At 36.8% G+C, this 17158-nt stretch overlaps 1 protein-coding gene across 5 annotated transcripts in view; it reads right to left on the reverse strand.

Moving 5' to 3' along the window:
• The window catches only part of Ccdc169 (coiled-coil domain containing 169), a 37466-nt gene extending 25118 nt beyond the window's left edge, over positions 1-12348 (reverse strand). Inside the window, exons 1-5 of one of the 5 annotated variants that reach the window (XM_010623931.2) lie at positions 12144-12348; positions 9488-9567; positions 6323-6397; positions 3384-3494; positions 3164-3204 (exon numbers count right to left, since the gene is read on the reverse strand). In XM_010623931.2, coding sequence (XP_010622233.1) covers positions 3164-3204; positions 3384-3494; positions 6323-6397; positions 9488-9567; positions 12144-12226 — 390 coding nt within the window. In that variant the 5' untranslated portion in view covers positions 12227-12348. The other 4 variants (XM_010623934.2, XM_010623935.3, XM_010623933.3 and 1 more) reach the window with 4 other exon arrangements.
• Between the last annotated feature and the right edge of the window lie 4810 nt (positions 12349-17158).

Below are 17158 nucleotides of genomic sequence, written 5' to 3' on the forward strand. Positions count from 1 at the left end.
GATGGCAAAATGGAAAGTTGGGAGGCTCCTGGATACCTAAGGACATCATAGGGTCACTAGCACCAACTCTGACTGCAAACTTCTAATATTTCCTGTTCAGAGAGGTGAGAAACACCTTTTTTAAAAAAAATCCATTCTCTTACATACAGCCAAATACAACCGCTAACTTATACATCATGCTAAAATTTAATTTTAGCAAATATATCACTGACACTTTCAAAATAATATACTCTAGACTAAGGCATAGTGGCACACACCTGTAATCCCAGTACTTGAGCCAGGAGGATTGCCAGGAGTTCAAAGCTAGCCTGGACTATGTAGCCAGACTCTGTCTATAAAAACAAAATAAAACAAAACAAAACAGATAATCTACTCTGTATCACCTTCAGATGAAAAATATAAACCTCACACACACACACAAAACAGACTGAAGACTCGAAACTAGCCTGTATCAAAACAAGGATTTAGGACTTCACTGTCATTTAAGTGAATAACTTTTCAAAAATATTAAAATCAAGCCCACCTTAACAACCTGGTTTGAAAAGAAAAACATTTCATAGTTTTTTAAAAATAATATTTTAAATATTACACATATACTAGTCAAAAATTAGTATTATCCCTTTGGTTATTCCTAAGCAAGGTGGTAGTCTACAGTCACTCAAAGTTAGTGTTCAAACTAACATCAGTCTTTTAAGTATATCAATATAGTATATTTCTAAAGACTGAACAATCCCTAGAAAGGATAGAAAGTCAGGAAATTTACAAATGGTATGAATTCATTTTCTATCCTACAAAAACAACTAATTTAAGCCCTTCTCTATCAACTTCAAAGGAAAATTTAAATGTATTTATACAAAATATTATACATATGTATTTCACAAAAATTATGTTGAAGAAGACAGAATATCTTCTGGACTTAGATATGAAAGTGCTCTTGACTGGATATGGGGCTCTTGGATGTCAGTGCTTTTTGCTCAGTAATTGGCTAAATCCTTATATCACGATCTTTTGACTAGATTCCTAATTCCTACTAGTCAGAAAATTCCTCCTGCATTTCATTTTTAAGAAAATGTAAATGCTTGTGCAGGGCATCTGTTTATAGAATAGAAAGCATCAATTTTGTACTGAACTTTCATTCTCCTTCTGCTGGGTATGTGGCCCCACTCTTGGTTGTTCCTTAGTCCCTTATTGAAGAGAATATAATTTTTGCCTCTGAAATTAAACCTCTTAGAGAACTAAACTTTGTTTCAATAATAACACAAATCCATCATGGAATTTTTTTCCCCCTGCCAACAGAATCTAGGTTTCAGGTAGCAGTTAGAAAACCAGCTAATGCTTCTTAGATACACAATGAAGTACTTCATGTCATGTCAGGCTACTGATACCAGTTTCTTGAGACAAAGGACTGGGTTATCAAGAAGTAGTAGCCAGAATACTTTATATTTCATAGGAAGTACTTTATATTCTATAGGTAGTACTAAAATTGTACTTTTAATTAAGAAAAGACTGTGCGGCCAGGGATTTAGTTCAGTGGTTCTACAGCCTGCCTTGCAAGCTCAAGGTCCTGAGTTTGATCCCCAGTACCAAAAGAAAAAAAGAAAAGACTGCTTAAAACTACTCTAGCAGTAATTGTGAAGTGCCATAAGAGGGAGATAGAACTCTACAGAAAGAAAGAAAAAACACAAGCAAATTTTTCCAAAGGTACAAGATCCCAGTAATGAATGTAGCTGTACTGTCTACCTAGAATGTACCAAAAAAAAGACCCAAGTTGTTTTCGTTATCTTCCAAGACACAGAAATATAAGTATCTATGGGTTGCAAATAACACAAACATATCTAAGTAAACTTTTTCTTCTCAATTTATTATTAGCAAAAGTGAAAGATTTCTCTTTTACTGATGGATTGTAGTTTTTCAAAGAACATCCATAATACTCTGGTCTGCAGGGGTCTTGTGAATCCAGCTGCCAAACTAGTGCTCTAAATATAGCTATTCAGAACTATTTGACATTATTTTTTAAAAACAGTATATCATAGTGTAGTGAAATAGGTGCAGGTTGTTTTCAGAGGGCTCCATGATTGCAGACTGTGTGAACATGATCAAATAAAGTACCTTTATCCCAGCTCAGTGTCATGTGCATTAAAGGAAATAATATGAAACTTTATCTTAAGGGACATTAAATTAATCTGCATGTGTATGTTTAATAAAAATGTATTATGTTAAATCTCCCAAATTCAATTGAGTATTGTATTTTCATTTACAACAAAACAAAAAACACAAAACTTGGCTTTTTACAAGGCTCCCATTTCCCCCCCAAGTATTTCTGAAATAAAAATTCAGCAAGAAATCTGAGGAAAGACTATTTTTAAGGATGTTTGGACCTAACATAAGTCATGCTTTGGGTTTTATCTATATTTTAAAGAACAAATTTGAATGAATGAAAAGCCAATGAAAAGGTTTTGTACAATATAAGGCATATAAATGTAAGTAATTTATCAGAGATTAAAATGTACTGTCAAAGAGGGGGAAAATGTCAGCAGGGGCAACCAGAAGAAAAAGTAGATGGGTACCCTAATGAGGTTTCTTGCTCATTTTGGATATTGCTATGAGTTATCCATTGGATTTTATACTTTATTTTTTTGGTACTAGAGATCAAACTCAGGCCCTAGCACTTGTGAGTCAGACGCTGGAACCAATGAGCTAAATCCCCAGCCCTGGATTTTATATATTTTTAATGTATTTGTGTATAGATGTATATATATATATATGTGTGTGTACACAGCTGTGTATATGCGAATGCGTGTATATATTACATAGAAAGTAGAGGGGCATGATTTAAATATATAGAATATATAAAGATATATACTTTGTGTTAAACAGTTTTCTTCAGATTGCAAGGAATAGACACTCACATTTTCAGACAGCCTGACTACAGAGATTCCTTTCCTTTCCTTTTGTTTGTGCCCACACCAGAATCCATGCTCAGCTTTGTAAGGGGAAGATTAAGCTGATGGCCTTGTTACTACATTCTTCATTTGCAAGGAACAGCATTCCTAAAAATATTTTATTTGGATCGTTTCTCAATCATTAAGTCTTTGTTTGGAGTCTGTCTGGGGAAAAGTAATTTCCTTGAATTATTCTCTTTGGTTAACTGTCTTTTACTTACCACTGACATTCGCTCATAAACATGAATAGAAGATAGTCTATCTATAATAAAGCAAAATGAACAATTGATGTTTTATCAGTTTTAACTCAGCTTATAAGACACATATGAGGGCTGGAGATTTTAGCTCAGTGGTTCTGGCGCCTGCCTTGCAAGCACAATGACCTGAGTTTGATCCCCAGTACCACCCCCCAAAAAAAGACACATATGATTGCTTTTGTACCTGAAGGATTTCCACGGATTCTTTTCATTTTCTCTTCCAGAGATATAATTTGTTTTTCTAGTTGATCATTTAATTCAAGCTGTGCATCATAGCGAGTTTTCCATTCACCACCTAAGTAAAAAAAAAGAGAGGAGGAAAAAAATCAAGATCACCCTTTCATCTGTCACTTATTAAAGTAACATGAATCAGCTTGATCTTGACTTTATTAGCAATACAAATGAATTAATAGGAAATAATTTTAAGTACATATTTCTGTTAGATAGGATTTTGAGAACTAGACCCACCTTCAGGCTGGAAAAAGACCAGACCTCTATATGACTACTGTGGTTCTTATTATTTATTCTCCACCTCCTATTAACCCTTCTTGATTCCCATTTCTTTATATCAGAAATATGCTTTTTCCTTGGAACTTGAAATACACACATTACAATAGCCTGAACTCTACTAATCTCCCATTCAATGTCATGTTCATTTTTTCCCTTTGAAAAGATTTCAAAAGTCAACATTATTACCATTTATGTTTGTAACATGTAAAGCACACACAATGCTTCACATCAACTAACGTAATTCTCATTTAAAAAATGTACTGATTTTATAAATGAAGAAAACAAGGCTCAGTGATGTCAATTAACATTCTTAATAAACGAGGGAATTGGGTGTAAACCTAATTTTTTTTCTGACTCAGAAAAGTAACCTCTCAACAACTAACCTACAGTAACACTGAGTATATTTAGCTTTCTACTCAGACATTTTCTCTTATCCTTAGGCACTAAAACTATTTGGCTACTATGGCCAAAGTATTTGTCTTATTGTTGGGGGGGTGCCTAGAATACGATATAGAATTACAAAGTCTTTTTTTATCTTTCAAGCCCAAAGCCTTCAAGGTCAGGAGGATCTGGAGAGGGAGAGAGGAGGGAGAGAGAATGAGGGGAAGGAGACAGAATAGAGAAAGACGGGGAGGGATGACTGAATCTTAATACTCTTTACATATGTGAGATAACTTCTGGTTGGTAATAATTGAAGGAGTCTGAGGAAAAAGAAAGTAGTAGTACTCACCACTGCCTGAAATTGGCCTCCCTCATACACTAAAGTCTATGCAAATGTGCCTCACCAAAGGAAGAGCCTGAACATCCTTTCAAAGTGAAACTGAAAAAGACTTAATCCAAAATTTTAGGAGACAAAAGAAAGGAAAAGCCCCGAAAATCTGAACATTCTTCTAGTAGACACACTTGAGCCCAAATAGGTGGAATGGCTTTTATAGTGGCTAGCTGAAGTCTCTTTTGGTCATCATGTCCCATCTCTCATCATAAGAATGGAGGCTTCAGAGAAAGATAAAAATGGTTTAAAAAAAGCCAGTTGGGGATGGTAGCACAGCCATAGTTTTACAGCACTCAAGGAGGCTGAGACATGAGGACTGAAAGTTCAAGACTACCCTGGCTACATAGAGTGATCCTATCTCAACACAAAAAATAGAGTGTTCCAAGCCACTCAGAGCAATAGTCAAAAATAAAAATGTTTAATATATGAATAAATAAAGCAATTTATTTTTGACACATTAATATAGTTTATAAAATCAGCCCCATTTCACTTTAAATATTATTAGCCTAAAGATCATCAAATTTAGATAGGCTTATTAATATAGTATGCTGTATTAATGTTAATAAGCACAAGGGATTTTTTAAGCAGAGTTAGAAAGTAAGAGAAAATGGGAAGGGATTCAGCTTGCGGAGATGATGAAAGCATAACTCTAATAGTGGCCAGACTGGCACAACAACAGAGGGATGGGACCAATTTTTAAGAAGCTGACTTGGCTGATAATTATCTCAGTTCTGCTTTTGCAAGATGGCTCTGGGAGAAGTCTTTTATCACTTAATCCACTCTCCATGAGGTGATTATTTCTACTTCAGGAAGGCTGTGCTGAAATTCAAAGTGACTTTGGGATTACAGTAATGACTAGAGACCTCTGGGTGTTCACTGGTAGCTAACTGTCCCTATAAATCGCTTATCTTGATGTTGTCTTGAAAGAAGGTGAGAGGTTATATAAAATTAAGGTTAATCAACCTGTAGTGCCAACTTTTAGACAGACACTCCCTAAATAATTATCATGTCTGTAATGCAGAGCTAAGCAGGAAGCTGACTCAAAGTTTTAAGAAAAAAACAAAACAAAATCTCATACAAAATAAAGATCAAGCTTTGTTCTGCTTTTAGTTACCCATTTATATACCCATATATAATCCAAGTATACCACTGTTTTGTTTTTGTGGCAAAAACAACTTTTAAATCCCTGACAGCCCCAGAAGAAAACACAAATTGTGTTTAAAGAGTCAGTTGGTCCTCTGCCCCTATAGTGTTAAACTGATCTCCAATATATATACCCATAGGTACAATTCTTTCACTACATACATATGGCTCTAGATTGTACAGTATAAACAAAGATAAAAGCACATGGAATATTGATTTAAGTGGAAAGTTTTTGTTTTGAGGCAGGCAGCAGAACCACTGAGCTAAATCCCCCGCCTGAAAACTTTTTGTTTTGAGACAGACTCTTACTATGTACTTCAGGTGGGCCATGAATTCACTGGATAGCCCAGGCTGGCCTTGAATTTGTGGTGATCCTCCTGCCTTAGCATCCGAAGTGTTGGGATTACAGGAGTGTGACATCACACAGGAAAAAAAAAATTTTAAGTATGGTATTTAAAAATGAAAAGTAAATAGGCTTATGTTGCTATTAGGTTGCCTATGTCTCCCAGGAGGTGTAGGCACTTACAATAAGCTGTTATTTAAAATACAGGTTCCAGGGCTGGAGATTTAGCTCAGTGGTTCGGTGGCCTGCCTTGCAAGCACAAGGACCTGAGTTCAATCACCGGTACCAAAATAAATAAATAAATAAAAATTAAAATATAGATTCTGATGATTAACATTTAACAGAAAATGTGTACCTTTTAGAAGAAAAAAGCTGAGCAATATCTCCATAAAATTATTGTTCCTCCTTAAAAAAAATACTCCTGCTGTAACTGTGAAAACAAAGAAAAATTTAAAAAATAGGCATTGAACATCTTAAAAAAATTTTAAAAATTAAATTGCTTTGCTATCATAAAGAGGGATCTCAGCTAGGAATAATATAATAAAAAGTAAAATCAAATAGAAAGTTGAAAATTATGGAGGTTTAATTTTATTGTCAGTTTTATGAACTGATCTTGGAAAACAGGTTGCTTTTACTAATGCACTAATGCTAATGAATGTGATAAGGAAGTGTAACATATTAGTCTTCAGTAAGATAAGGACTGAGAGGTGACATTAGACTTGGCAAAATGGAACACAATTCTACATGTGCATTTTTTTCACCAATTTTCAGATAGGGAAATTGGGACCAAGAGGACTTTAATTTATTCAGTTATACATTTAAGTTCCACAGCTGTGATTTTAAACTGTGGAGCTGATTCGAAAGTCAATGTTCTTTTCACAGGCTATGTCCTAGCATTTACCCTCTCCAGTACAGATTCTTAGATGCTCAGGGATTGAGCACAGTGATGGTTGTACATACTTATTAACTCCCAGGTGTCTCTCCAGAAATTTCCTTGAGCAGTAAATTTAGCTCATTAACTACTAGAAGGTTCACAGTGACTTTTTCTCCTGCAATGGGGGAGATGAAACTCAGGGCCTCACATATACTAGGCAAGTAGTCTGTCACTGAACTATAACCCCAGACCTATTTTTTACTGGTGTGTTATATGTGACCCATCAACAAATTTCAGAAGCTCTGCAAGATATATCAGGTTACATGCTTTCCCAACCCCCTCTATCCCAGAGTTTCTCTTCAGTATGAAATTTCTTACACTGAATGAAAATTCAGATTGAACTATTATTCACCTGTAGTCAGTCTTCTGTTGTCTCTTTTCTATAAACACATTAGACATAGACCTCTATATTTAACAGTGAAATTAACAGATATTTTATGGATTGGGATGGAATGGTGGTTGGAATCATTTAAAAACTCTATTTCCTAATTTTTATGGCTGATATTTGCTTTTTAAAATAAAAATTTCTTCCATTATTGCATCCAACCATTTCCTAAAGCTTTATTCATATGAGTTTTGTAATTGATCCTATGGAAGGGTCTGATCATTAAATTGTAAAAAACAAAATTTCTAGTAATCTTATCTCTTCCTGTGTATTAATTATCACTTATTTCTTTTTTATAATTTATTGCATGATTAGAATTTCAAGACCATTAATTTTGACAGCAGTCATCTTCATTTTTTTCCTAGGAATAAAAATGACTAACGTTTCATGATTAAGTATTATGCCAGTTTGAGATAAACAGATCTATTCTTTTCCTTGTTTTGAAATAAAAACACATTTAAAAATTTTAGCATTTACCCAAGTGAGTTTTAAAAAATGTTTGCTCTATCATTATATTAAACCCAGTAGTCCACGGAGCTTGGACTTAGAAACCAGACCATAAATGCAAATAGAAAAGGACTCAAAAGAGAAGTTTAGGATGGAGATATAGATATGTGTGTTGCCAGTATATCATGGTATTTAACCCAATGAGAGTATAATTTCTGCCTCGTGACATTCTCTCTTTGTGCCCACAATCTAGCTTCTCCCCATGAGAACAATTGATAATAGGACTTATTGAACATTTTACTAGGAGACATACATATTGCACTGCATGTGTATCTGTGAGCACGCCTTGTTTTTTGCTTGTTTTTTTTCCCTGTAAATGACTAGAGGAAATCATTCAGCTACCCTTATCAATGCAACTACTTGTTAAGTGAATTTGGACTCTGCTCTCCTAGCCAATTATAACTAAAATGCAGATGTGGAGCTTTAAAAAATAATTGGACAAGGCAGTGTCTCCAATCAAACCTTAACAAAGTATTGGGGACTTTAAATATAAAGTAGCATTTCATTTCTCTTTGGCTACTAATCCTTTTGTTCATGGCTCCCATACTAGGAAAAGAGGTATAAATGGATCTAAGAACCAAAGTCCATCATTATTAACCTTAATAAATTCCTTCTGTTCTTTAGAATTAAGTTCAAGCACTGCTTCCTGTGAAAAGGCTACATTAACACCTTCACTTGAATTATGCTGGCTTCTCTGTCCTTAAATTCCTATTTTTCTTACATAGAACTTTTTTAAAAATTAATTTTATTTGGTACAATTTAAATACACATAACAGTCACACTCATGAAAGGAAATTTGTACCTGTACATGGTATATCTTGATTCCTTTTTCTCCCAATCCCCTCACCTCCCTTGAATCCTCCTCCCTTCCTTAAATGAACTTTTATTACTTCTATTCATATTTTAGACACTTTCTCCTGAAAGTCAGAAAATCTCTTAAAAATATGAAAAGTCTTCTATTTAAAAGGGTTAACATATGATGTCTCAATCAGTATTTGTGGAAATTAATATCCTGCATATATAATAAACTGTAAGAATATATAGGTATGTTATATGTATATGTGCAATACCCACCCCACTCCTACATACATGTTCTTTCAAAACAAAAAAACAAACAAAAAGTCAAACCCTAGATCAGATTTTTTTCAAACAGGCATCTCACTATGTTGCTCACACTGGCCTCAGACTTATGATTGTCCCACCTTAGCCTTCAGAATAGCTGGGATAACAGGAATGTGCCAACACACCCAACTCAGTTCCTAGATGGGCATTTTAAAATTATATTCCAGACAAGCATTGTGGCATATGTCTGCAATCCGAGTACTCTGGGAGGCTGAGGCAGGAGGACCACAAATCTGAGTCCAGAATAAAGAAAAGTTTTATTCCAAATCTAGTAAAGATATGAAGGATAGGTTCACTAGAAAACATGTCATTATTTAAAGGATAGAATATATTGATGTTGCCTGACAAAGTCTGTGTGAATTGATGAACATTTTGAACTTGCAAAGTTGAAAAATAATTAGATAGTAAGAGTTCATATTCTGAAGTATCTCTTTTAAAGCTCTTATGAATTATTATTATTATTGATATACAAACTACACTGATATCTTGCTATTATTTAATGTATGTAATATAACATAATTATTATCCTGGTAAAATTAATAGTAATCATATATAAATATTTACTTATATACCTTCATTGTCAGTATTGAGCTTGGTTTCCATTTCTGCTATCTTGTGTTTTATTTCAACCAATGAGAGTTGCACTACATCCCTGTTATTAAAAATATTTTTGTTAATTGCAATTCAATTAAAAATAACACGAAGCTAAAACCACTACTTCAGAAACAATTTATTATGAAATATAATTTACTGAAAGCATAGATGAGACTCAGGAATCAGCTCAATGCAGGCTTATTAGCCAGTTCAAGAAAGGATTAAACATACAAGAATGTTCAAAGCCCTCAGGTAACCACCAGATTCCCTGTACACTTAACTTAGATATGATACCCAAAAAGTTAGCTGTCTCAGAACCAACAAATTAAGAGTTACAAATTATTACAAAAAGGAGTAGCTAAAGCCATTGGTAATAACAATGTAAGGTAAATATTAACAAATTTAATAAATATATTACAGTAAAAGACATGTTGCCATTAATCTCCCTCAAAATACTTCCTCTCACTTAAAACATAATTATACCATTATTCTTGCCACTTAATGAAGAAGTTCTAAAAGTCCTCTTTCTTGAATATCTTGTGTTGTATTGTCATGGATGCCTTGATATCCTGAATTGATTCAAAATATTTACCTTTTGTGCTCATTTTGGCTTTGGGAAAGAGCTAGAAGTTGCAGGGTGCAATATATGGTGAATAAGGCAGATAAAGACATACTATGATCTTAAGAGCCTCTCCTGTCATAAAGAAAGTGGCAAAAATGATAGGATAAGTGTGTTCAGAGCTAGGGAGAGTATCCTGAGAAGGGCTAATGGCAATGTGTCTTTTCCTGTAATAATGTTTTTAAGTTTAAACACTCACTGTATACTTAGATCACCCCTTGTGCACAGGGAATTTTTCTTTTAAAAAAAAGCATTCTATAGGTTAGCTATTTAGGACACTAATAAATGTCATAATATCGCAATACAGAATGATGACAAGAATCATTTATTCAATAGCTTTGAATACCTATTCTGTTCAAGACATGGACAGCAAAATGAACAAGTTAAAAGAACAGCAATAACATCAAATAACATTCCCTGAATACTTCTTACCAGCAAGTGCTAATTCGTTCACATTACATTTCATTCCATCCTGGTAATACCACAGGAATTATATGTATATCAGAGTTGAGAAAGCTGAGGGTTAACTTAAGAGTGTATAATATTACTGAGCAATAATAGAGATTTGAATTTATGAAGAATTCTTCTAAAATACTTTAGAGTCTAAAAGTACTTGCTCTGATCCTTTACTGCCTCAGACAATTCATAGAACCTGTCCTCAGAATTAAGAAAAGGGCAATTCGAAGTGTGACTGGAGCCATAATAAAATAGATCACAGAAGTCCAATTCTCATGGTGAGACAGGGCAACAGGGAGAGGGGCACTCCTCATAGTGCATAGTGAGGCTACCATCACCCTACACAGACCAATTAGAAAAGTGCTATTTTCAAGCCTTCATTTGCATATAGTGCTGTTCACAGGACCAGATATAAGACCTTCATTTGCATATAGACACTACCAATCAGAAGTCATTATTCCTGATCATTTACATACAGCAGGAAGCCAAGGAACTTTACCATAGAACAGTTTACTTATGGCATAAGGTCAAATGTGTTTGATAGGACAGTGGTCCTTTGTAGGAGGTGAAAATCTGGGAATTTTGGATACAAAAGACCCTTTCCCTTACCCTAGCTGTGAGTCTTTTCACCCACCCACTCTTATTCTGCCAAACATACTCCTTTTCCAACTTCAATAAAAAATACACTTTCACTGTCAGTTCTTTGTGTTGTCCAATTCTTTAGGACACAAACTGTAAACAGTCTCATGGGACCTTCCATCCTTTAACAGTGGGGCCTATGGGCAGGATTAGGATTATCTTTTTAAAAACATACTTAGAACATTCAACATTTTGACACGAAATACTAATATTGTTTTTTAAAGCATATAGGAGGCTGGTAATACAGCTCTGTGATGGATTGCTTGTCTAGCATCTGAAAGGACTTGAGTTGGATACTTGACAAAGCAAAAAAATAAAAGTTTAAAAAAAGCATATAAAGATGCCTGACTTACAAAAATGTCACTTCTGAAGTTATTCTAAAGAGAGAAAAGAAACGCTTAATTAAATAAAATTCTTGGACTATTAAACAGAAAAACTTTAAATTTAGTGGAACATCAAAACCAAAAATATTTTAGCATCACAGTATAGGGACATAATACCCTTCATTAAAAGTGATTCTCAGGCCAGGCTTGGTGGCGCTCGCCTGTAATCCCAGCACTCAGCACTCGGGAGGCTGAGGCAGGAAGATCACTGCAAGTTCGAGACCAGCCTGGGGTACACAGTGAGTTCCAGGTCAGTCTCAACTACATAGTGAGACTCTGTCTCAAAAAACCAAAGTAAATAATTAAAAATTTGATTCTCAAGGCAAAACAAGCAGCTTATATATACTACCTAAGGTTACAGTAGTAAACAAATCTTTCACATAAAGCAGTGTTTTGGGAAGTCACTCAATGTGCCCTTTATCGATTTGGACTCAGAGCGACCACAGTGGCTCCTGCAACTGGATGGTGGGGACGCCCCAGGGAGACGAGGCCGAGGACGGACCGCACCCACGTGGAGGCCGCGCGCCGCCCACTCACTTCCTGTGTATTTCTTCCAGCAGCTGCAGTTTGAGGCGCTCCAAGCTCACACTATCAAAGCTGTCGCCTCTTCCCTCCCCCATAGTGGCAGGTCAGAGACCTCCCGCGCTCTTCCCCTCCGCACAGTTTAGAGAATATGACGGGAAGAACAAAGTGCTGTCATAGGCAGTCGCCATGACCAACTGCCTCACAGGCCCTAGCTCCCGCGCAGCCCCGCCGCGTCACGCGGTGACGTCACAGGGCGCGCCGCCGTCGCCCGTCAACTGGGGGTTGTCGGGGGTAAAACCCACGCGAGCCTATTCATCTTCCCCAGCCACTGTGAGGAGCGCTCCGTCGCTTGGCTGTTGGTTGCGGACCTTTCCTCCTGCCTAACGGCGGCAGCTGGGTGTGGAGGGCTTGATGGGTTAGGTTGAGGTGCGCGGGCTGCATATCTACTATATGCCAGGGAGTCAGGAACGTCAACCTCCTTTTCCTCACCTCCTGCCAGGTGCTTATATAGCCTTAATTCCTATGCCTCCTCAGGGAAATGCAGATCCAAGAGTGACTGTGCCTTGCTTTGCTTCAGTTGAGTGTGTACCACAGGTTCTTGTTAGGGCTGTCGGAAAAGGAACAGACCTTGGAAAGATACTGCCTAAACTCAGGAAAATTTCTGAGTTTCCCATCCAGGTAGTCTATCTTGGAGTTTAGGCAAATTTGTGGACTGTCCACTGTGACTAGAAATTTTATTATATGTTTAATTATAAATTTGTGTTCTACTGCAACAGCATGCTTTAATAGTCTCCTTTCACACCCCCAAACGTGCACTGGCTGCTGTTTGAATATAGTTTGTCCCCTCTAAAATTCATGTTGAAATATAATGCTTGTTAAGAGATGAAACCAAGGGATCGTCAAGAAGTGATTAGAGCTTTGCTCCCATGAGTGGATAATCCATCCATCTCGTGAATGGGTTAGTGGTTTATCTCTGATTCGGTCTGTTTTAAAAGCCAGTGTGGCCAGGACACTCTTAATGCTCTTTCTCTGGCCTGGTGAGTCCTTGCCACCACGTTGGGATTTTGCCAGTATAAAGGCCAATACCAGACACAACTCCTTGGTCTTGGAGCATAATCATGAGCCAAAGTAAACTTCTTGATTGCTTAGTCTGAGATATAGTGTTACTGGCTGTAGAAAAGAGTCTAAAAGAATCTTCTTTACCTTCTGATTCCTACATTTTCCTGGGTCAGCTTGAGAAGAGTGAACATGGGACCATGTTTCCTGGAAGAAATCTGCACAAATGACCCACTCCAGATAAAGGATTTCTACTTCCTCTTCTACACCTGGCCTTTTATTTTTTCTTTTATTCTTCATTTCAGCTCTAGTACCAAGAAGAGTGGCCCTTAATAGTAAGCTAAGGCCCAGTAAACATGTTATACTTTTATATAAAAGGAAAATCTTTCAAATATTTAAAAAATAAAAAGCATACTTGATTGATGCTTGTTTTATTTCATTGCTGCTTATGACATTTTAAAATTTATTTATTTATTTTAGTACCATGGATCGAACTGAGGTCCTAGCATTTAGCAAGGCATGCGGCAGAACCACTGAGCTAAATCCCCGGCCCTTATGACATTTTTAGAAAACCAGCAGTTTATGGGGAAAATATTAGAAACTGACAGCAAAAATTAGAAACTTACGGTTGTATAGTTTGTACAAAATGTTTGTTATGGTGCAGCACACCTATAATCCTAGCCTGAGGCAGAAGATTGCAAGTTGGGGCCCAGCCCAGGCAATTTAGTAACAACTAGATCCTGTCTCAAAATTTGAGAAACAGTTGGAGATGTAGCTCAGTGAGAAGATCCTGGGTTTAACCTCCAATATTAAAAAAAAAAAAAAAGTTTGTACAAAACAAACCTAATGAGCAAGATATGAAGTGGGTTTTGGTTTAAAAAAAAAGATTTGACAAATTTGGAAAAATCTCTTTTGGAGAAAGTTTTAAGCAGGGGAATGATTTGAAATTGAATTGTTTGAAAAAAAACCACAAATGTAGTAGTAGCACATTAGACTGAGAGTGTTCACTGTGCAAAACAATCATCCAGATTTCCTGACAGATAATTTGAAGCACTTCATCTTCAGGAATCAGTTGAACCAATAACAGGAGTTCATTGTGTACAAAGTGACGTTTAAGATATTAAATATATTTGCTGCTTCCAGAGAACCTGCACTTTAATGGAAAAGTGTAATATGCAAGAATTCAAGTAAGTCTCAAAGCTCTCATTAGTATCTATTGTCTACATTGGTAGCTTCTACCCTTCCTCCCCAGCCAGAGTTCTTATATTTTTCTCTCCTTTACAGGGGTGGAGGTGAGAATGTGCTGGGGATAGGTAGAGAGCTAGCTTTGTTATATATTGTTTCAAATCTTCCTGATAATGCATATGTGACCCCTAGATTTTGAAATATCAAAGCCAAGAATAGAGGCTTTTGTTTTTTGGTTCCTTTGCAGAACTGCCTGCTCCTTGGGGTCAGGGAGGCCAAGAATCATTCCTTTCGAATGCTACCTTCAAATAACTACATTTCTATCTGCATGTTTACAAACCCACTCCTCTGGTCAACATGTCTGTATAATGCCCTCTACTCTTTGCTCCGCTCAGAGACTTCATAGACACTTCTTGTTTCTTTGACAACAAAAGGGTCCTTCCACTGTCTTGCCATACTCCTGACTTTCACATGGCTGCTTCCATCCTACAACCTTACCCTTCAAATCACAACTTTCATCACTGGTATCTCCACTTCTCTTCTACAGCCATACGCTCAATGTTGTCCTCACTCAGAATGGCTTCACCTCAAACATCTTAAATTCAAAAACTATCTACAAAGCCTCCTGTCCTTTCAGATCCCAAATCAATTACTACTTATACAACAGTGTTTTATTCACTAAAGTGATGTTCTGGAAGCTTATCAAATATGCACACTCCAGGACTCTTATTTCATCAATAGCACACTCGAGAGCTGGGTTCTAAATCTATCTTTTTAATTTGAACAGAATATATTAGGGGTGGAGATGGAGAACATCTTTACTGGTAACTGTTTTTCCAATGAACAAACTCCGGGGTGCTTATATTTGTGACCACTCTGCATAGCATGTATCTTATGACATTGTTTCAGGCTTTAAAAAAAAATCTGAACTGCTTTATTCACCTTCCTGGATGTTTGAAGTATACTGTGAATATAGCAAGTCCCTGACTTATGGACATTTGATTTGCAAACTTTCACAAATATGAACAGGCCTGGTATTAGGAACATTTGTACATGTGAACAAATCACAGTAGCTCACATGCCTGTTGGACATTGGCACAGTTGTGCTGCTGTGTGCTTACTGTACAGTGTAGTGGTGTACAGTAGTACAATGCTAAGAGCCCAGGATATCCAGAAGCTAGAGGAAAAGCAGTGGTGCTGTGGAGGGGACTTCTAGAAAGCCCAAAGCAATAAACATATTTGTGTCCAAGGTGTGTAAGACTCATTTTGTTGAATTTATGAACAAATCTGATTTACTGTAGAAGTTTCTGTGGGAGGGACAAACTATTCAGAAATGAATGCAATGTTCCTTTTGAAGTATTTCTGTTGCTAAATACAAAAATTGCAAAATCTGTGAGGAAATCTCATGGTTTGTATCTAAATGTGCCCCCAAAGCCACACACACTCAAGGGTGGGGCTTGAGGTAGCTGGATCTAGGGTGTGTGAATGTGGATTAATGATGCAATATTGGGATTAAGGGCTCATGGATTAGTCAGTCTATTAATTGGTTTAGCATAGTTCTTGGTGTGGATAATGGAAGTCCCACCCTGGATGTGGGTGGAACTAATCAGCAAGCTTACAGCGTCGGTGAAATATAAAGGAAGAGAGGGGAGGCAGGCTTGCTGCTACTGCCTGCTGCCTGCTCTGCAATGGACCATTCTCTGAGATGCTCTGCCACAGACTGTTCTCTGAGATGTCCCTCTGCCATGCCATCCTGCTTTGGAGCCAGTTGACTATGGACTGAAACCTCTACAAACTGTGAGCTGAAATAAACCTTTCCTCTTTTAATTGTGGGTTTTGGACATTTTGTCTCAGCAATAAGAAAAGTAACTAAGACAAAGTCTGTTTAAAAACACTTGGTATTTAGTGGGAAGAGAAAACTAGTGTCTCTTTTAGCAGAGCATTATCACACTTACATAAGAAGAACATAAAATGTCTGGCTAACAGCCCCAAATTTGGCTTTTCTCAATATCAAGTAGAACACCATGCACCAGTTTTCAGTTCCAGAAGAGAACTCCAAACACACTTATGCATTGTGTCTTTCTACCAGAGTTGGCAAGGAAAACATGACACAGTCAAAGCACTAGATAGAACAATGCATTACTTTCATAGAGAAGATACAGCAAGATCAGCTCTAGCAGTGTCTAAGGGTCCTGGTCTTATTAATTACTCGTTGTTGAGACACAATACCCAACACACACAAGTAAAAGAGGAAAGGTTTATTTCAGTTCAGTTTTCATTCCATAGTTGGCTGTCTCCAAGGCAGAGTGGCATAGCAGAGAAAATTCATGGCATAGTAGGCAAAGGCAGTGAACAGCCAGCAGGGAGCTTGCTTTTCCCTTTTAGCCCATCAGGTTATAAGCCATTTGGGTGGTGCCACTCAAATCCAGGATGTCTTCTAACTTTAGTAAATTCACCAATCAGTGAACTAATTTGGTACTATATACCCTTAATCCTAGCATCACACACCATAGATCCAGCCAGCTCCAAAAATCCCCACTTACGACCACACGAGGTTTTGGAGGGGCATCTAAATACAAGCCATAATAGCTCCTCACCCCCAGTGGGTCTGCCAGGAATCTTTGTGTACTCTTCAATTGCTGTGGAATGACCCAAAATTCTCTTGCATGGATTCTAAAACACATTTTAAATTGTAGATGTGTCCGAAGGCCATGCACACATGCTTAGGCAGAACAAGGAATATTCCTTGAGCCTCACCGAATAGGGCAATGTATTCCCACAGAAAG

Source organism: Fukomys damarensis, unplaced genomic scaffold (assembly GCF_012274545.1).
Source record: "Fukomys damarensis isolate Sample0158 unplaced genomic scaffold, DMR_v1.0_HiC HiC_scaffold_38, whole genome shotgun sequence".
NCBI lineage: Eukaryota > Metazoa > Chordata > Mammalia > Rodentia > Bathyergidae > Fukomys > Fukomys damarensis.